The sequence below is a fragment of the Dendrobates tinctorius genome, unplaced genomic scaffold (assembly GCF_039654945.1).
Source record: "Dendrobates tinctorius isolate UK_male_01 unplaced genomic scaffold, ASM3965494v1 ptg000293l, whole genome shotgun sequence".
In the NCBI taxonomy this organism is placed as follows: Eukaryota; Metazoa; Chordata; class Amphibia; order Anura; family Dendrobatidae; genus Dendrobates; species Dendrobates tinctorius.
The window spans coordinates 24,054,444-24,076,432 of record NW_027361960.1 but is presented as its reverse complement, the minus strand read 5'-3'; the positions used below and the strand labels follow the sequence as shown (position 1 = coordinate 24,076,432).

At 42.1% G+C, this 21,989-nt stretch overlaps 1 protein-coding gene across 1 annotated transcript in view; it reads right to left on the bottom strand.

Moving 5' to 3' along the window:
- Positions 1 to 5,684: 5,684 nt before the first annotated feature.
- The window catches only part of PLG (plasminogen), a 275,833-nt gene continuing 259,528 nt past the window's right edge, over positions 5,685 to 21,989 (bottom strand). The window contains exons 14-19 of the mRNA XM_073560188.1: positions 19,078 to 19,198; positions 16,559 to 16,633; positions 15,194 to 15,334; positions 14,093 to 14,199; positions 7,395 to 7,540; positions 5,685 to 5,925 (exon numbers count right to left, since the gene is read on the bottom strand). Coding sequence (XP_073416289.1) covers positions 5,764 to 5,925; positions 7,395 to 7,540; positions 14,093 to 14,199; positions 15,194 to 15,334; positions 16,559 to 16,633; positions 19,078 to 19,198 — 752 coding nt within the window. The 3' untranslated portion in view covers positions 5,685 to 5,763. The remainder of the gene's footprint in view (positions 5,926 to 7,394; positions 7,541 to 14,092; positions 14,200 to 15,193; positions 15,335 to 16,558; positions 16,634 to 19,077; positions 19,199 to 21,989) is intronic.

Genomic DNA, 21,989 nt, shown 5'->3' with positions numbered 1-21,989 from the left:
TCGGCTGCTTCTGTCCTGTGTCACATCATCAATAAACACTAGTGACCCAGTGCCACTGGCAGCCATGCCCAAGCCATCACACTTCATCCGCCGTGTTTTACAGATGATGTGGTATGCTTTGGATCATGAGCTGTACCACGTCTTCGCCATACTTTTCACTTTCCATCATGCTGGTAGAGGTTGATCTTGGTTTTATCTGTCCAAAGAATGTTCTTCCAGAACTGTGCTGGCTTTTTTAGATGTTTTTTAGCAAAGTCCAGTCTAGCCTTTTTATTCTTGATGCTTATGAGTGGCTTGCACCGTGCAGTGAACCCTCTGTATTTACTTTCATGCAGTCTTCTCTTTATGATAGATTTGGATATTGATACGCCTACCTCCTGGAGAGTGTTGTTCACTTGGTTGGCTGTTGTGGAGTTTCTCTTCACCATGGAGATTATTCTGCGATCATCCACCTTTGTTGTCTTCCGTGGGCGCCCAGGTCTTTTTGCATTGATGAGTTCACCAGCGCTTTCTTTCTTTCTTTCTTTCTTTCTTTCTTTCTTTCTTTCTTTCTTTCTTTCTTTCTTTCTTTCTTTCTTTCTCAGGATGTACCAAACTGTAGATTTTGCCACTCCTAATGTTGTAGCAATTTCTCGGATGGGTTTTTTCTGTTTTTGCAGCTTAAGGATGGCTTGTTTCACATGCATGGAGAGCTCCTTTGACCGCTTGTTTCCTTCACAGCAAAACCTTCCAAATGCAAGCACCACACCTCAAATCAACTTCAGGCCTTTTATCTGCTTAATTGAGAATGACATAGCGAAGGGATTGCCAATACCTGTCCATGAAATAGCCTTGGAGTCAATTGTCAAATTACTTTTGGTCCCTTTAGAAACAGGGTGGCACATGTTAAGGAGCTGAAACTCCTAAGCCCTTCATCCAATTTTAATGTGGATACCCTCAAATGAAAGCTGAAAGTCTGAACTTCAACTGCATCTGAATTGTTTTCTTTAAAATTCATTGTGGTAATGTCTAGAACCAAAATAAGAAAAATGTTGTCTCTGTCCAAATATATATGGACCTAACTGTATGTGTATGTATTACACTGTGTGTGGGGGTGGCCATATATTGTTTGTGGGTGCTGCACTATACTATGTGTGTGGGGGGCTGCATTATACTGTATGTTTGAGGGGGCTGCATTATACTGTGTGTGAGGGGGCTTCTTTATACTGTGTGTAGGGGTTACAATATAGCCTATGAGAGGGCTACATTATACTGTGTGTAGCTGCATTATACTCTATGAGGGGGCTGCATTACACTCTGAGGTGGCTGCATTATACTCTATGAGGGGACTACATTATAGTGCGTGTCTACATTATACTCTGAAGGGGCTGCATTATACTCTTAGGGGGCTACATTAAGCTCAGAGAGGGCTGCATTATACTCTGAGAGACTACATTATACTGTGTGTGGGGGAATGCATTATACTCTATGAGGGTGCTACATTATACTGTGTGCGTGGTTGACTGCATTATACTCTATGATGGGGCTGTGTTATACTGTGTTTCTGTGGGAAACTGCATTATGCTCTGAGGGGGCTGCATTATATTCTAAGGAGGCCTGCATTATACTCTATAAGAGGACTAGATTATAGTGTGTGTGGCTGCATTATACTCTGAGGGGGCTGCATTATACTCTATGAGGGGGCAGCATTAAACTCTATGAGGGGGCTACATTATACTCTATATGGGGGCTACATTATACTGTGTGTGCTGCAGGCTGCATTATATTCTATGAGGGGACTGCATTATAGCAAAACCACAAAAAGAGGTCTTAGAAATCCTCCAAAAATTATTGAAGAAACACCAGAAAAAAGGCAGAGATGCTTACCTGCCCAGGCCTCCAAACAAATGCACTATCAGGGTGCAGTGGACCCAATTAAAGATGGTGACAACACAGGAGCAACAATACCGATGAGACAACCACCCTCAGCCTACCAATCCATGGAGGGGGTGGTTGGTTGGTATATTAGTGCACCGAAGAAGTTAGATGCGAAATGTGCGTTGGGTGAGGAGTGACGCTGAGATTTCTGTGTGGCTGCAAGCTCTACTACTACACCGTAGTTCTGGTAATATGTACTGTTTATTTTTCTATGGATTGCACACCATTATAGCCTTTATCTAGTCAGGCAGTAAATGAATGATACATATCTATAAGTTCATAGTGAGTCACTTAACTTTAATTACAGTGTGGAAGCAAGTATTTAGTCAGCCATCAATTGTGCAAGTTCTCCAACTTAAAAAGATGAGAGATGCCTGTAATTAACATCATAGGTAAACCACAACTCTGAGAGTCAAAATGAGAAAACAAATCCAGAAAATCACCTTGTCTGATTTGGCAAGATTTATTTTTCAAATTATGGTGGAAAATAAATATTTGATCATTAACAAAAGTTCATCTCAATATTTTGTTATATACTTTATTGACAATGACAGAGGTCAAACATTTTCTGTAAGTCTTCACAAGGTTGGCACACACTGTTGGTGGTATGTTGGCCCATTCCTCCATGCAGATCCCCTCTAGAGCAGTGATGTTTTGGGCCTGTTGATGGGCAACAGGGACTTTCAAATCCCTCCAAAGGTTTCCTATGGGGTTGAGCTCTGGAGACTTGCTAGGCAACTCCAGGACCTTCATATTCTTCTTATGAAGCCACTCCTTCATTGCCCTGGCGGTGTGCTTGAGTTCATTATCATGCTGAAAGACCCATCCATGTTTCATCTTCAATGCCCTTGCTGATGGAAGGAGGTTTGCACTCAAAATCTCACGATACATGGCCCCATTCATTCTTTCATGTACATGGATCAGTCATACTGGTCCCTTTGCAGAGAAACAGCCTCAAAGTATGATGTTGCCACCCCAATGCTTCACAGAAGGTATGGTGCTCTTTGGATGCAACTCAGCATTCTGTCTCCTACAAATACGACAAGTTTTTTTTCTACCAACCAGTTCTACTTTGGTTTCATCAGACCATATGACATTGTCCCAATGCTCTTCTGGATAATCCAAATGCTATCTAGCAAACTTCAGACGGGCCCAGACATGTACTGGCTTAAGCAGTGTGACACATCTGGCACTGCAGGATCTGAGTCCCTGGAGGCATAGTGTGTTACTGATGGTAGCCGTTGTTATGGTGGTCCCAGCTCAATGCAGGTCATTCACTAGGTCCCCCCATTTGGATCTGGGATTTCTGCTCACCGTTCTTGTGATCATTTTGACCTCATGGGGTAAGATCTTGCATGGAACCCCAGATCGAGGGAGATTATCAGTGGTCTTGTATGTCTTTCTTTTTCTTATTATTGCTCCCACAGTTGATTTCATCACACCAAGCTGCTTGCCTATTGCAGATTCAGTCTTCCCAGCCTGATGCAGGGCTCCAATTTTGTTTCTGCTGTCCTTTGACAGCTCTTTGGTCTTCACCATAGTGGAGTTTGGAGTCTGACTGTTTGAGGTTGTGGACAGGTGTTTTTTATACTGATGAGAAGTTCAAACAGGTGCCATTACTGCAGGTAATGAGTGGAGGACAGAGGAGCCTCTTAAAGAAGTTACCGGTCTGTGAGAGCCAGAAATGAAATCTTGCATGTTTTTAGGTGACCAAATTCTTATTTTCCACCATAATTTGCAAAATAAATCTTGCCAAGTCAGACAAGGTAATTTTCTGGATTTGTTTTCTCATTTTGACTCTCATAGTTGTAGTCTACCTATGATGTCAATTACAGGCTTCGCTCATCTTTTTAAGTGGGAGAACTTGCACAATTGGTGGCTGACTAAATACCTTTTTTTCCCCATTGTGTATCTGCCAGTGTATATAATATACTGTACGTTTTTGATATGTTGGATTCTATCACACAGTTCAGTGTCCTCCTTAGTTAGGGAGCTCTTGTACTTTATTCTAATTATTTTATCATGTGTTATGGTTTTAATATTATCTAATAAATCATTGCAATTTTATTTATTCTCTGGATCTCTTCACTCAGCAACCTCGTATGTTAGTCCCATTATTTTGTTTGACCCACATTTACAAAGCCATCCATAATCTGTCTATTCCATATAACTCCGAACTAATTTCTCAATATCTTTCTACACTATCTCTGGTTCTCACAAGACTTCCTTCTCTAATCCACCCTCAATTCAGGATTGCCAACTTAACTTTTTATTTTTTCTGGAAAAGTTATCAAAAAATCATGGACAGACAATATTTTTTATATACAATAAAAAAATCATTAAGATTATAAGGATACATGTCTGCAGCACATAATTCTGATATGACAACATTCGCTGACATCACTTTGAACTGTGAAATAATGATAATTACAGTCAAAATAATCTGTAGGCCTTAAATTATTTGTACGGACAAGGCAAAAAAAGTGCCCTATTTTTACAGATTGTTCTGAAATTTCTGGACAGTTGGCAACTCTGAACCTCATACATTCCTTACCCATTTGCCTTAAAAACTTTTTCTTGAACATACCCCATACTCTCGAATTCCGTGCCCCAACACATTCAATTGTCTCCAACATTCATAACCTTCATACAGAACTTGAAAACCCATCCCATTCTCAAAGCTTCCAGCTTGAAAGAGCCCCTGCCGTCACCACACTGCCGAAGCTGCCACAACCCCCTAACCTATTTTCTCCTTCCCCTTTGTCCTGTAGACTTTTACATGTACAGAACCACGGAATCAAAGGTGCCCTAAAAAGAAACAATAATATTTTTTAAGTTCACTGGTGACATCTATCCAAATAGCGATGGACAGGGAAAATGTGTCATCTCAATAGTTGTTGACTGATGGTCCAGTTGGATAAGTATCTATAGCCTTTTTTAACTTTTAACATTATTTACTATAGGTTAGATTTTACTTGGCTATAGAGTTTTTTTTAGTGATGTGTGTTATTTGCTTTCTAAATCCCAAAGTTTCTAAACATTCTACATTAAAATATAGTACCATTTGACAGCAGTTGAGTCTGGGCAACTCCTGTGCCTAACTAGCTGTGATGTTGCTTTGCTTCTGTGCTTAGTTTGCAGCCACTCTCCACGCTTTATTCTTCTTTAATATCAGTGTTAGGGATAGTTAGATTTGGCAGTACAAGAATTAGAAAAGAAGTACAGCACAACCAACTTCCTAGGAACCTGATGAAGTTACGATCACAATAACGATTTTCTTGATGCCTTTTGGCCTAACCCTACCCTTGTTTCTTACCGGTTATCTTGGGTTATCTTGTACCTCCATTTAAATCCTATTCATCTTTTCTTTTTATCTTCTTATTAATCATTGAAATCTACTTATTACTGAGAGTTCAGAACACTGGACATAAACCTTCATTTTGTATTTCAGCTTGTATTACTTGTGTAAAATGTCGAAAAAACTGACAGTAATAATAGAAAGGAAGTAGAGGACCCAGATTCCGTAGAGGTAAAAAGGAGATGAGGGGAAAGCCCATGAGTTTTGGGGAGAGAGAGAAGAGCCTACAACAAAATCTGCATGATATAAGTCTGTACAAGGAAATGTAAACTCATTAAGGGCTATAAAAAGAGAAATCAGCACAAGGATGAAGTTGTGTGTCTTTGTGTACATCAGCATAGTAAAACATTTATAAAAGTGTATTCCTTTGTCAAAAGCATATATTTGTCAAAATCATATATAAAAGCAGTAGATACAAAGTTGTTTTTTATTCATTAAAATTTAACTTGTCAGTTCCCTCCATAAGAGAAGCCCAAACATAATATTAATTAATTTTCCTTTATGGTGGTTTCAATCCATGGTATAAACATGGAGACTCGTACATATACACCTGGCTTCATTGCGACTGCACAACCAAGACCCCAGGAAGTAACCCCTTGCAAAATATACTTTTCTCCATCAAAACAGGATAGTGGTCCACCACTGTCACCCTGTAAGACAAAGTGAACCAGTTTTAACAAAAAAAAATGCATTATAACTACAAAACAAGTTTGAATAGACAAAATCAGCTCAATGCTATGTTCATTTCATGTTTATAGCCTCCATTTGACATATGCCAATTAAAGCTTCTGAGTTCTGACATATATATGAAAGAGTAAATAGTTTAATTATTGATTTGTCTTTATAAATTTAAGAATCTTTGTAATATACTCCATTATTTTGTCTTGAGTCCTATTCTCCCAAATTCCATGATGAAAGGACTGATTCAACTGCTTTGTTCATGTACTTGTAGCAGCTGTTTTGAACTCATACTCCGATGTGAGTTTCTCTGTTCCCCTACCCTATGCTCAAACAGAGTGACTGTTTGTAAGTAGAGTATGAGCTTGGTAGTGGGGAGGAGAGAGGCTTACACAGGAGTACAGATGGCTGATAAGCTTGCAGCTCAAAACAGCAGCAACCAATACATGAACAAGGCAGTTTAAACAGTCCTATTATCAAAGAGTTTGAGAGAAAAGAAAGCAACATAGGGAAATGAAATACATTACAAATATTTATTTCTTGGCTGATAAAGACTGATCAATATTTAATTAAAAAAAGTTTACTCATTCTTTAAATAAAGGTTTTCAACCAGTGACATACAAAAAATACAATACTGTAAGTTTTTACAGGATACCACTGTATGGAACAGCACAGTCTATTACTGTACTCCATATCTTTATTTTTACAGCATGCCTGTCCAACAATAACCAAAAGGACATTAATTGGGTTAAAGTAGCCCTGTAGACATACTTGTACATCTGGAGCTTTTACTGGCATACACACTAAGCTGAGACCAAAACTGGGATGTGATTCCTGCCTGTTAGGCTTGTTTGACATGAGTATATTGGTAAACATCTTTAATATGGATCCACAATCCACAGTGAAATGGCATCAGTGTGTTATGTGTAAGTAGGTAATCAGTATTACATAGAAGTGATACTAATATGCTAATATACAAAAGAATACAACAGCACTCTGTCAGCGCTAACGTCTATGAAAACACTGAATATGTGAAGTTTGGATGCATTACTGCTATATAGAATATACTTATAAAAATTAAGGTATCTAGCTTATAAATTGGCCAATGCATGTGAGCCCACCAGCCATAACAAGGTGATATTTCTTTGATGGAACCATACACCTAATATTTATCAAACCTGCTTCTCCTGGGCTAAAAGCCTACAAAAGTAGAGGGCAAGTAGGATCGAGCATTAATTAAAAACAGCATTAGGTTGATTGGAGGAGTGCTCAGTCACAAAAGGAGGCAGTCACAACCTCCAAAATATATATATATGAAATCTTTGTCATACACACCAGTTCAGAAATATAATCTGCAATAAAATAGAACCCAAGGTGGATTTTTAACTGCTGAACATTTACAGCCTCTCTTGAACTTTAACAGTTTTCTAATGCTTCATACCTGACAGCTGTCCACTCCTCCCTGGATATTCCCAGCACACAGCTCCCGGCTTGAAACTCTACCATTTAGGTATTCAGGACTGTTACATACTTTGTTTTCAATCACCGGGAAACCAGCTTCTTTAAGAACACCTTCTTTACCACTGCCTGATAGTATCATACATATTGTTAGTACTTATACTTAGAGTATATAATTTTTCTATCAGGTATAGGGAATTAGAATTTTTCATGTAATTCTTTGGAAATCTGATACACAAAAGGTTCATGGAGCTAAAATATATTAATATTGTGGAAAGTACAGTACACATATTCACACAATAAACCAAAGTTATTCCACCGAACTGAAGGATAGAAGAATAATATTCAACTAGGCATTCTGTGTCAAGAAAGAAACATTGGTTTTTACATTTCAATGCCGCCTGTGTCCTCCTGACGAAATCGTAGGCAGCAGTGAAACGCGCGTCGAGGTGTGCAGGAGTGGGTCCCTTCTCCACGATGGCCACAGGTAATTACCTAGTATAGCTAAAATTATTGGAAGTATTGTGCAGATAATTTCCATTATGATGTAATCCATGTGGTCTTATTGTGATATGAGATATATGGATACAGTTGTGGCCAAAAGTATTGACATCTCTGCAATTTTGTCAGATAATACTCAGTTTCTTCCTGAAAATGATTGCAAACACAAATTCTTTGGTATTATTATCTTCATTTAATTTGTCTTAAATGAAAAAACACAAAAGAGAATGAAGCAAAAAGCAAAACATTGATCATTTCACACAAAACTCCAAAAATGGGCCAGACAAAAGTATTGGCACCCTCAGCCTAATACTTGGTTGCACAACCTTTAGCCAAAATAACTGCGACCAACCACTTCCGGTAACCATCAATGAGTTTCTTACAATGCTCTGCTGGAATTTTAGACCATTCTTCTTTGGCAAAGAAGAATGCTCCAGGTCCCTGATATTAGAAGGGTGCCTTCTCCAAACTTCCATTTTTAGATCTCTCCACAGGTGTTCTATGGGATTCAGGTCTGGACTCATTGCTGGCCACCTTAGAAGTCTCCAGTGCTTTCTCTCAAACCATTTTCTAGTGCTTTTTGAAGTGTGTTTTGGGTCATTGTCCTGCTGGAAGACCCATGACCTCTGAGGGAGACCCAGCTTTCTCACACTGGACCCTACATTATGCTGCAAAATTTGTTGGTAGTCTTCAGACTTCATAATGCCATGCACACGGTCAAGCAGTCCAGTGCCAGAGGCAGCAAAGCAACCCCGAAACATCAGGGAACCTCCGCCATGTTTGACTGTAGGGACCGTGATTTTTTCTTTGAATGCCTCTTTTTTCTCCTGTAAACTCTATGTTGATGCCTTTGCCCAAAAAGCTCTACTTTTGTCTCATCTGGCCAGAGAACTTTCTTCCAAAACGTTTTAGGCTTTTTCAGGTATGTTTTGGCAAACTCCAGCCTGGCTTTTTTATGTCTCGGGGTAAGAAGTGGGGTCTTCCTGGGTCTCCTACCATACAGTCCCTTTTCATTCAGACGCCGACGGATAGTATGGGTTGACACTGTTGTACCCTCGGACTGCAGGGCAGCTTGAACTTGTTTGGATGTTAGTCGAGGTTCTTTATCCAACATCCACACAATCTTGCGTTGAAATCTCTTGTCAATTTTTCTTTTCCGTCCACATCTAGGGAGGTTAGCCACAGTGCCATGGGCTTTAAACTTCTTGATGACACTGCGCACGGTAGACACAGGAACATTTAAGTCTTTGGAGATGGACTTGTAGCCTTGAGATTGCTCATGCTTCCTCACAATTTGGTTTCTCAAGTCCTCAGACAGTTCTTTGGTCTTCTTTCTTTTCTCCATGCTCAATGTGGTACACACAAGGACACAGGACAGAGGTGGAGTCAACTTTAATCCATGTCAACTGTCTGCAAGTGTGATTTAGTTATTGCCAACACCTGTTAGGTGCCACAGGTAAGTTACAGGTGATGTTAATTACACAAATTAGAGAAGCATCACATGATTTTTCGAACAGTGCCAATACTTTTGTCCACCCTCTTTTTTATGTTTGGTGTGGAATTATATCCAATTTGGCTTTAGGACAATTCTTTTTGTGTTTTTTCATTTAAGACAAATTAAATGAAGATAATAATACCAAAGAATTTGCGTTTGCAATCATTTTCAGGAAGAAACTGAGTATTACCTGACAAAATTGCAGGGGTGTCAATACTTTTGGCCACAACTGTATCTTTGTAGCTATTATTGTAGATACCCGTTTGCTGGTTCATATGGTTGGGAATGTGTTATAAACTTTTGATAAACTTTATATGACCCAATATGCACAATTTACCTCAACATATGGATTTTCAAAAGAGTCACTGATGTGTTTTTTTTGTTTTTGTATTGCTGTCAATGTTATGTATTGATTTTATGATTAACAGGTTTTTGCTATCTTTGTATGAACTTCAGTACATTTTGATATATTTGTGGATATTTGGATTGCAATGCTCCTTTGCTTGACTCTGTAGGTGATATGTGTCATGATCCAGTGTTGGATCTGGCGGTATTAACAGCACAAAGTGAACTTTCTTTACTTTGGTTAAGTTCAAAGGTGTTTTGACTGTCCCCGGTGGTGGTTGTGGTATTGCACTTTGGGTTTTTGTGCACTTAATTAGGTATCAGGTGTGACACCCTATAAAGGTGTGCTAGAGGTGTGCAATCACTGCCTGTGATATTGTGAGTTTGTGTTCACTCTGTTTTTGGAGAGCCTGGAGGAAGGATGGAGCTGGTGAGGAGTCCTGCGCAGCTTAGCCAGGGGGGACTTGTTGCAGCTATGGTGTCTGGACGAAGGGCTGGCATGGCGTGGTGGGGTCGCAGTGATGGAGTCAGCGGGAAGTGTCTGCATGGTCTGGTGGAGTGGCTACTATGGAGAGTGGCACTCACCATGTGGGACTTGGCCGCTGAGCTGGACTCAAGCATGCTTGACTTTGTGGCAGAAGCTGAACACTTCCTTGGGACTCTGGTACTAAGCAGCTGCAACTGGTGTTGGACTCTGCTCCAAGGCTGCACTAAGGTGAAGGATCCTGTTATGGTGATGGATCCAGGTGGAGGAGAAGATGCACTCAGGTGGAGGGCTCTGTTGCTAGGAGCGCACGCAACAGAGCAAAGCTAAGTGGTGTTTCCCCTGTATTGTCTCTTTCCTCATGTGTGTTATTAGTGCAGTGGTGGATTTAGTTTCCGCACCGACCTATTCCCTAGTGAGGGTTTAGGGTCAGGGCGAGCTAGGGCGTTGAGGAACGCGTGCGGCGCCCGGTGCGAAACCGGCATAGGGAACGTTAGGAGTGCAGGGACACTGGCTCAGGGGAGCTCAGGAGGTCTCCAATTCCCTTTTCCCTATTTCAGGGCCCACCATTGTTAAAGTTTCCCAGGTTCCCCCTTTATTATTTGATTATTGTATGTATAACGTGTAATACCTAAATTCGCCAGGTGGAGGCGGCGTATCCACCTGCACGTTTTTATTATTTAAATGCGCCCCACTGGAGGCGGTGTATCCAGGGTCACGTGTGTTATGGGTTCGCCTTGCGGTATCATCTGCGTCCAGAGACACCATGACATTATCACAGGCCATACAGTTTTTTTTTCTGGTGAGCTTTGGCCATGTGGAGACCACTGAGTAATTGCTGCCGGGCCTCACTGATGTGAGTGGGGAGCGGCAAGGTGTGTTAGAGCCGCTGCAGCAGCAGTTATCACGGTCTGGGGCCTCTGCTCAGATAACCAGAGAAAAAAAAAATGGCGGCTGCGGTCTGGCAAAAGCCCCTAGAGTCGCTGCTGGGGAGTGGGACTTGCTCTCGCACTGGGAGGTACCCAGGCAGGTGGGAGGAATGGTGCCCCATGGAGCTGCCTGGTACTCCCCGAGGTGAAGGGGTACATCCCTGTGGTGAGCAGACTAGGTGTGTAGTCGCTGCTGGGGAGCGGGACTTGCTCTTACAGGGGACGCACCCAGGCAGGTGGGAGGAATGGTGCCCCACGGAGCTGCCTGGTATTCCCCGAGGTGAAGGGGTACGTCCCTGTAGTGAGCAGATTGGTGAATAGTCCGCGGGGCTCATGCCAAATCTTCGATGCCGCCCCTCCTGGTCGTGTGGAGGCGACCAGCGAGTATATATATTTTTTCCTCCATATTCCTGCGGCTATGGTACTAAAACCCCCCTAGAGTCGCTGCTGGGGAGCGGGACTGGTTCATGCATGCGGGCGCACCCAGGCAGGTGGGAGGAATGGTGCCCCACGGAGCTGCCTGGTATTCCCCGAGGTGAAGGGGTACGCCCCTGTGGTGAGCTGACTGGTGTGATAGTCCGCGGGGTTTACGCCATATCTTCTATGCCATCGAAGAAGCCGCCCTCCTGGTCGTGTGGAGGCGACCAGCGAGAGTATATTTCCTCCATTTCCCGGTCCCCTTCTCCTCCTGGTGTGTGCAGCAGGTGTGCTGCGGGGAAGTAGGGACAAATCTCTACCCTCGCCATTAACCAACCCTAGGAGGCGCAGTCCTCATGGTGAAAGGGTTGGAGGGTGGTGTCCCTTGGTGAATAGTGGGGGTGTGAGTGTGGTGACACAGGGGGACGCCTCTGTGTCCGGAGTGAGTTCACCAAGTTATGACATATGTATGTGTGCAATAAACGTTCAGGTCCGGACCTGTGAGTGAACGAGCATGTATGGGTGCCACCAAAAAACATCTTGGAAATGTGTTGTGGAGTCTGATCAGCTCTTAGCATACATACACATACATAATCTCGTTCCCCAGGTCGGCGCTGTGGAGATGAGTGGTGCCTCCAAAATGAACATGTATTGCCAATACCAGCGGTGTTTGTCATGAACCTGAAGTGTCAGGTAATGGTGGGGTGAACTCAGGATCTGGGCGTCCCCGCTGTAGGTGTTTCCCTAATGAGGGGTGGTCTTGAGGGTCCAGAGGCCCCTCATTAAGGAGGGGGTACTGTCATGATTCAGTGTTGGATCTGGCGGTATTAAAAGCACAAAGTGAACTTTCTTTACTTTGGTTAAGTTCAAAGGTGTTTTGACTGTCCCCGGTGGTGGTTGTGGTATTGCACTTTGGGTTTTTGTGCACTTAATTAGGTATCAGGTGTGACACCCTATAAAGGTGTGCTAGAGGTGTGCAATCACTGCCTGTGATATTGTGAGTTTGTGTTCACTCTGTTTTTGGAGAGCCTGGAGGAAGGATGGAGCTGGTGAGGAGTCCTGCGCAGCTTAGCCAGGGGGGACGTGTTGCAGCTATGGTGTCTGGACGAAGGGCTGGCATGGCGTGGTGGGGTCGCAGTGATGGAGTCAGCGGGAAGTGTCTGCATGGTCTGGTGGAGTGGCTACTATGGAGAGTGGCACTCACCATGTGGGACTTGGCCGCTGAGCTGGACTCAAGCATGCTTGACTTCGTGGCAGAAGCTGAACACTTCCTTGGGACTCTGGTACTAAGCAGCTGCAACTGGTGTTGGACTCTGCTCCAAGGCTGCACTAAGGTGAAGGATCCTGTTATGGTGATGGATCCAGGTGGAGGAGAAGATGCACTCAGGTGGAGGGCTCTGTTGCTAGGAGCGCACGCAACAGAGCAAAGCTAAGTGGTGTTTCCCCTGTATTGTCTCTTTCCTCATGTGTGTTATTAGTGCAGTGGTGGGATTAGTCTCCGCACCGACCCATTCCCTAGTGAGGGTTTAGGGTCAGAGCGAGCTAGGGCGTTGAGGTACGCGTGCGGCGCCCGGTGCGAAACCGGCATAGGGAACGTTAGGAGTGCAGGGACACTGGCTCAGGGGAGCTCAGGAGGTCTCCAATTCCCTTTTCCCTATTGCAGGGCCCACCATTGTTAAAGTTTCCCAGGTTCCCCCTTTATTATTTGATTATTGTATGCATAACGTGTAATACCTAAATTCGCCAGGTGGAGGCGGCGTATCCACCTGCACATTTTTATTATTTAAATGCGCCCCACTGGAGGCGGTGTATCCAGGGTCACGTGTGTTATGGGTTCGCCTTGCGGTATCATCTGCGTCCAGAGACACGTGACCATGACATTATGTACTTTATTTGAATGGATCAATGATTTGTTATATATTGAGAAATTATTATTTGTGTGTAGAGGTGCTACCTGTCATTGCAATCCTGCCTTTGATAATTAGGAGCCTTACTTAAAACTCTTCCTGAAAGAGCAGGAAGTATGAGTTTAACAAAGCCCCAGTGGCCAATGTGAAAATTGCAAGTTTACTATGTTCTTATCTGTTTTTTAATAAAGATCTTGATATGAAAAAAAATCAAAAAACATTTTAACATGCAGCAAAATGTTTGTGTTTGGGTCTACATCCTCTCACCTTCCCTCTCCATTGAACTTTATGAGAACCAACTGTCATTTATCTCAGGAAAGGAAAGTCTAAATTCACCAAAGACAAGGAAGGTTGGAGATAGACGGGAATCAAGTAACTGAATTGTTTGGCCACCCAAGGGTGCACCTGTACTTGATTTGAACAGTCATTCTGTCCTAACATATTCATTTTAATAGTTATGATAATTATATAGTGATATTATCTATGTAAAGTCCAAAATGTATAAACTTTTTTCAATAGCAATGAAATAAATTACAAAAGCAGCAAATTACTGAATAACAATGGTCTACAACACGACTATCCTAAAAACTGCAGCATATTTACCTTGAGTTTCCCCCCATCCGGTAACATAACATTCTGATTTATCGGGTACCACATAATTGTGAGGTGGTAGACACACTGGGAGAACTTCATCTGTTATTATAGCTGGGCTGTAGAGCAAAATGGCAGTTTTATGCTTCCGATCAGAACATTTGGGCTATATAATTTGCTTTTTAAAAGTTAAAAATAAACTCCTATAACTGAGATGGTCTGGCCTGCATCACTGATCTTAAAGAACACTATGTATGGGGGGTACAATCCTTTATAATTTGAAGGACTATTCCCAGAATCAAAAGCTGACACCTATACATAGCAGTTAGACTCCTGATGACCAGTAGAACAGGGCTGTAGATCCAGAGAAACAAGCTCTGCAGAGAGTTGAGGTATGTAGGCTCAAACTCATTCCCATTCATTGCTGAAGAAAGCGAAGAAAAGTCCTTGGCTATTTCTGGCAGTGCCATGAAATGAATATAAAGAAGGTCAAGCATTTGCTCATCCACTTCATTTAAGATGGGGCTCTGCAAAGCCTAGTTTTGGGGATCCAGTGGATGGGTAACAACTTTTGATTATGTCAATCCGTCAACTAAATATGCTGCCCAATGTAAATGCAGCACATTGCAGCTCCAGCCTGTAGATCAGTTATGTAAAGGGGCATGAGGCTGCCCCCCTATATTTTGTCACCTGTATAGCTTAGTACACATTTATTAAATTTACTGACTATAAAACTATCAAAGTGTTATTAAACGCTAATAGTGCTCACTTACTAGTAGTAACCCGCTATAGAGTGATAGTAGATTGTATATAGTTCTTTTTGCCTCTTTGCCTTTAAATTTATATTAACCAATGGACAAGTAATGCATTTATTGTATACGGTATTTGGTGACAATTTAAATCCACTGACTGAAAGATTAAATATAATTTATTTTAAATAGGTTTGTCATGTAACTTCTCCTATGAGCTCAGTCTTACATTACAAAAAGTCATACCCTAGGTCTAAAAACTGAATAAAATATCATGAAATGAATCCGCACAGCATCAAAGACAGTAAAAATTGGACATTGCATTGAGTATTACCATGTACAATACTGCATGAATGTCAGCTACCTTTTCAGCTTCAGTAAAGCAATATCTGCCTTTGAAGGTCCCAAAAATAACTTCTCCACATCTAGAACCTGTTTTGAAGGCTCAGAGCTTTTTTCCTTGTGAATTCCAAGTTGCACTTTATAGGATGATGGTCGATTTGATCTGTACACCAAATTATGAGAGACACAATTGTAAATAGACGATACTGCAGGTAAGCCAGAATATTCGAGAAAATTGTGTGCTTCTGTAAAATTCCATTATTATTCAGGCCAGCAGTTCAGCCGTGCCGCCAACCCACACGGTCAATCTTCAGGAGTGCACCACTAGGCAAAAAAGGAAGCCGGGAGGTAGAGGAGCAGTGCCCTCCTGAAGATGAAAGACGAGAATAATGCTTTAAAAAAGAAAGACCTATGACAGCCCAATTTAAATAGCAACTGCGAACATGTAACAGAATGTGGACTTTAGGCTCCGACTCATTAAGACAGGAGTTGTTCCCATAATGGACAGGCCTGCTGGAGCATTATATGACTAATTCATTGAGAGGCGTACACTACTTAATGAATTAGAAGCATCTTACAAGTAATTTGCACATCTGGCAGAAATGTACTCCAGTCTGAGACTGGAGTAAGATTTGCCACTAAAGTAGTCAAAATTTTCAGGAATTTGATGGGCGCCTGTAGTCACACCACATTCCGTCCATGCTCACCCATATTGGCAATAGCTTGTTGAGATTGATGTGAACATGGCAAAAGCCGCAATATTTTTGTGCAACTTGTAAATTGTGCAAAAATATTGGGACTTATTACGATGTTTTATCCCATAATTCTGGGATAAACACATTACATGTGTTGACTTATGGCACCTCCGTCCTGCCCTGAAGCAGCGCTTCAGAATCAGATGCATAAACACGGATACTGGTTCCAGCTAAAAAAAAGGAAGCACATAGGCGATATAGATATAAAACACTGGAATATTTCTAAACAGGAGTAATAAGTCTGTTATTTTAATTTGTATGCAGTGAAGCAATAAAAAATATTTGCAGACATAATCCATTTACGGTACTCACAATTCCAACTTTTAGCTTGCTTTGTTTGCTATTTATCTTAACATTTCTGATACAGAGTTCCAGTTACAAAAAGTCTGGCATGTGTAATATGTATGCTTGTCATTTTTGTATGTTTATTATGTCAGTTAGTACTTGAATACTTATACAGTATGTTACAACACTCAATATTTTCTGCAACTTGCTGCTGTTCAGTGTAGTATTGTATGTTAAAAAGGTGTGATGAACATCACAAGTACATTTCGTTATATATAGGACTATAAATTCATTTCTGGATTTAATCTAAACTGCATGATTGGCACAAGTTTTTGTAAGGAAAATACCGTTCCAGGCAATGTGCAGCAGTAAGAACCCACTGGCGATCGATCAATGTTCCACCACAGAAGTGCAAATTATAGCTGGAAAATAATAACCATAGGTCAGGAACAAAAAAAACATATCTGGACTGACATTTAAAGGTACCACAACATTATTAATAACACATTAAGGAGGTTGGCCATTGCTTTTTTAATGATAGGCTAGGCTACCAATATCTGATCGGTGTGGGTGTGACACCTGGCACACCCTACGATCAGCTTTTACTGGCGCCGGCCGCAACACAGCAGCTCTATCAAAACTATAGTGGCTATGGCCGGCTACTGCAGATCCACCCTCTATTCATTTAGGGGGTGAATCTGCAGTATCTTGGCACGGCCATTACAGAAATGATGGCCGCTGCCAGCTCTGGTAAAAGATGATTGGTAGAGCACTGCACACTTCACCTCCCACTGACCAGATATTAGTTGCCTACCCTGAGGATAGGCCATCAATAAAAAAGTGGTGTCCAACCCCATTAAAATCTGATGAATATAAGGATGACAAACAATGCAACTTTGTAATATACTTTGTATTTCTACTCATATGTATTTGTAAGATTTCCACTGTCAAATATTCATAGTAATTGCAAGAAAGTGAGCATATACTGCAATAATACAGTACATACAGCTACAATAGTCATCATTAATAAACTTACTGGAGTTTAATCCAAAAATTGTTTCCAAAGCACAGAGTATACCAGTCCAAAAATACAATAAAATGCATCAGTACGTGCAAGACAAGTCTATGCTACATTTTTCACACAGAGAAGTATTCTATATTTTTACATTCCATTAGTTTTATAGATTAATATTAAGAAAAATTTTCTTTAAAAGGGTTGTCCTCTACTTTTGTACAGATGACCATCCCTCGGAGAGCTTATCAATATATGATCAGTGGGGGCCTGACACCCAAACCCTGGATGACCGGGTGTAACCAATGTGGAAAGGTGAACAGCTCAGTTACGTACACTGTGTAGTGGTCGCTGCCAGGTGCTACAGATCAGCTCGTATTCTCTTCAATAGGACCTGATCCTCAGTACCTGGCAAGAAACCACTAAACACTGTACGGAGCTGTGGAGTTCCACTCTATACACTGTATACATTGCACGGTGGCTGCTTTCCTAAGGAAAAGTCATCATCATAAAATGACATCATTATAAAAAATGTGGAGAAACCCTTTAACTAATTTAATGTGGTATTTGTGCTACTCACTTCGGATCAGTTTAATTTCCATTAGATTTTAGGGTGTTTTTTAAGGGGAAAATATATTTTTGTAGCAAGTAAATCAACTAAAATCCTGTTGGATCCCACTAATGTCATTTGTAACAAATAAGATATACATTATCTGCCTTCCAGTTAATCTGCTGAATATTAATTGACTGTGAATCCAACAAAAATGGAAGACTTAACACCTGTGAAAAAGGAGATTAATCTTAAACATTACAATTGGAACAATGGGGCAGATTTATCAACACTTTCTAATTCTTACTCATGCTGTTATATACTGTATGGCATATTTTCAACTATCTAGTATAAGTTTACACCACCTATGGGTTGGCCGCAGCTGCATATGTCACAGCTGTGTGACAATACATGCATGGAGAGCCTGTGTCTTGTGACTGTCACACAGCTGCGACACATGCAGATGCGGCGCCGAGCAGCTGATTATCGAGAGCGCTCAGTTCCCGATGCAGCTTCTTCGGTAAGCGCTATAGCTTGCTGAATAATGAGGGAGCCGACAATGTTTGCTCATCTCTAGTCATCACCACCTCTATGAATGGTAGTTTTGTGAGTTTTCATGTCATCAGTATTTGTCAGCTGTGCTGCCCATGTCTTTATCATCGGGTCTGCTGCATCCTCTAGTGTATTTGTGTTTGGACATGGTACTGGTAAGTATGGTTGCCTTTTTTTCAATCTTTTTTTTTTTTCATTTATGTCCTTTTTAGGTGAATTGCTTTTGAATTTATTATAGAGACTCTTGATATAATCTTGTGAACCTGTTTATTTTGGCCAAAATATCGACCATTTCCTTGTGCATTTTATACATAGTTTTTGCACATTTTTCCATTTTTATGCATGTTGCTGGCTGGTACTTCAGTGGTGGATGGGTAATTTGGGGGTGACTGTCCTGTGGGGTACACTTATAGTACTGGGCGGCCCTCCTGATCTGATAGTGGGTGCATTGGCAATAGGCTATTATCCGGACAATGATACTGTACATCACACATAATGGTATGAATGGCAACCAGTGTGTATTTGAAATACTAGGAAGCCACTTCCTTGATGTGTGGTGGGCTTGCAATTGATAGCTTCATCAGTATTTTGCCCCCGTGCTGATCCCCACCTTTATGAGCGTCTGCTGCATCCTTTTAGTGCATTTGTGTTTGGACATGGCATGCTGCCTTTTTTTCTGTGATTTTTTTTAATTTATTTCCTTTTTTTAGTGAATTCTGTATGCAATTGAGCCTAGAAACATAGAAACATACCTAGTACGCAGGCTGATCTGCCATGGCCAAGAGTGGGGATTTGCTTCACATCCACCGACAATTCTTCCAAAGCATTTTCTCTGCTTTTTCTTTGCTTTTCCACATTCAATTTCAGTTGAAGCTAAATGGACACAATTTAGTCTGGTAAAATAAACTTGACAATATATGACACAATGTGTGGGAAAGTATCATCTAATACCTACTTACAGGTTTAACTCCTTAGTAACTGTTTTATTTTTGGACTTACTAATGTAAGTAACTACATGCTACATGAAATTGAGGGTCCCAGCTGGGTGTGCAGACTTTTGTTACTTTACACCTTGGCAGACCGCACAGTGCCACTGTATTCGGCTGGCCAGGACCAGGTGTTAAGCAGTAAGGCTGGGGTCACACTGCGTTAATGCAGTCCATTTAACAGATTGTGTTACACCGCAGCATAAAGCGATGTTACGCAATCCGTTAACGCTGCCATTCACTCCCATTATCGGGTGCATCGCTAACGCATGCCATAATCGGCATGCGCTAGTGATGTGCCGCCATTCTGTGACGGACTCTCAACGCAGTCTGCAGCGTCTGAGGTGCCATCACCGCTAGCGCAGATGAAGCAGAGTAGAAATGATATACAGCAGATAGTAGGTATGAGTCTTCATGGACGTTTCTTTAGTAACACAAAACACACGTTTCCTTCCTTGCTGAAATTCCTCTGCTCTTCTCACTGCCTCTGTCTACCATCAGTACAGCCCAGTAATGATCTTGGGAGCTTCCATCTTCCTCAATAACAACACTAAAATCCAGGTAGCAAGAGTCACATACTCCATTCCGTTGCACTGCATCTCTCTTTCTCCTTAAGAGTGTGTGTCCCTATATGGCAACCACTAAGTATACACTAATACACACTTCATACAGTAACTACAATGTTGCATAAATTATCTTCCTTTTGCTCCCCTTCATTATAGTCTCCTGTTACCACTCATCTCTAAGACTCCACACTGTCCCGTTGGGCTTTCAGCTCTAGGCATCAGTCCATGTTCGTTCATTCCTTTCTTATTGAACCTACTGTTAGGGTTTGCGGATCACACCAAATGTAAATTATGAAAAGGTGCGATCGCAACCCAGGGTCCACCATGCGGTGATGGAAAAATCGCAGCAAGAGAACAATGGCGGAGAGTAGCGACGAGTAAGCACCGTAAACACACCGAGTTAAACATCACTCGGTGTGAACAAAGTGCAAAGTGCCTGGCTCTGTTGCGAAAACTGAGAGCATACTAAGCTATGCCCTGTTAGACATCACAGGAGCATAGTGGAATTGACGCTAGTGGGGTCCCTATAACTCACCCCCCACTACGCTGGTGATTGGACCTGCCCTGACACACAGTGGCTTTTGAGCCCGCGCCTGAGGACGCCCGGTGCAGACGCTAAGTTCAAGTGGGACTTCCTACCCTACACTGCCTGTCAGAAATGCACCCGTAGTGCTATTAGCGGCACATGTGCACACAGGGTGGTGATGTATTTTCCTACACACACAGCAAATACACATGATCTTAGTGCACCGATGGATGCGCCAAAGAGCCTTCTATAGACAGTGCCAGTTAGGCAGGACCTTGATAGCGGACCAATCCGGAGCCGGCACAGGACCTGAGCAGCTGACGGCCGACCACCAATAAGAGGTCGCCAGCTCACGAGCATGCTCACTAGAGTGAATCCTGGACTTAGCCTCAGGAACTACTGCTCACCGCTGTCTATTGCAAGTTACCATAGCTGGACCTGGAGAGGCAGCAGTAACAAAGCGCACAACCCATGTGTGAGCAAGATATTGAGACCGAAGTTTCTGCTAAAAAGCATCCATTGCGGTCGAGACCGAATGGGAAACCACAGGAGAGGAAAAGGCTCGGGATCCCTCCTGTGCAGGGGAAGAATCCTGGCGCCTAACACCTCCTGCCAGTAATCTGGCCTCTCACTGTGTCTTTATTCTACTCGGAATATTACTGTCTGACTCTCAGGTCTCCTACTTGCCACACGAACATCCATTAGATGAGGATATGCCAACCTTCAGACCTGAACGCAACGTGTTGCATTTTGCTGTGGTCGCCGCACCGTCAAAAAGACGCATGCGGAGGTATCCGCATACATCGGCATGGCCTGCATACCCAATGCTAAAGATAGGGTATGCAGGCCACATGCTGATGTAGGTGGAGCTGAATGCAGGAGGTGCGGCAGTGGGCAGAGATTCACGGAGGAAGTCCTCATCCTTCTGCAGCTCTAGAATCATAGAATCGTAGAGTTGGAAGGGACCTCTTGGGCCATCTGCTCAAAGCAGGATTTGGTAAATCATCCCAGACAGATGTCTGTCTGGCCTTTGTTTGAAGACTTCTATTGAAGGAGAACTCACCACCTCTCATGGCAGCCTGTTCCACACATTGATCACTCTAACTGTCAAAAAGTTTTTTCTAAAATCTAATCTGTGTCTCCTCCCATTCAGTTTCATCCCATTGCTTCTAGTCTTTCCTTGTGCAAATGAGAATAAAGATGATCCTTCTACAATGTGACAACCCTTGAGATATTTGTAGACAGCTATTAAGTCTCTTCTCAGTCTTCTCTTCTGAAAGCTAAATATTCCCAAATCCTGCAATCTTTCCTCATAAGACAGGGTTTGCAGACCGTTCACCATTCTGGTTGCTCTTTTCTGAACTTGCTCCAGTTTGTTGATGTCTTTTTTAAAATGTGGCGCCCAAAACTGGACACAGTATTCCAGATGAGTTCTGACTGAAGAGGAGTAGAGGGCAATAATGACTTCACATGATCTAGACTGTATGCTTCTGTTAATACATCCTAATATTGCATTTGCCTTTTTTGCTGCTGCAACACACTGTTGACTCATATTCAGTCTGTGATCTATTAGTATACCCAAGTCT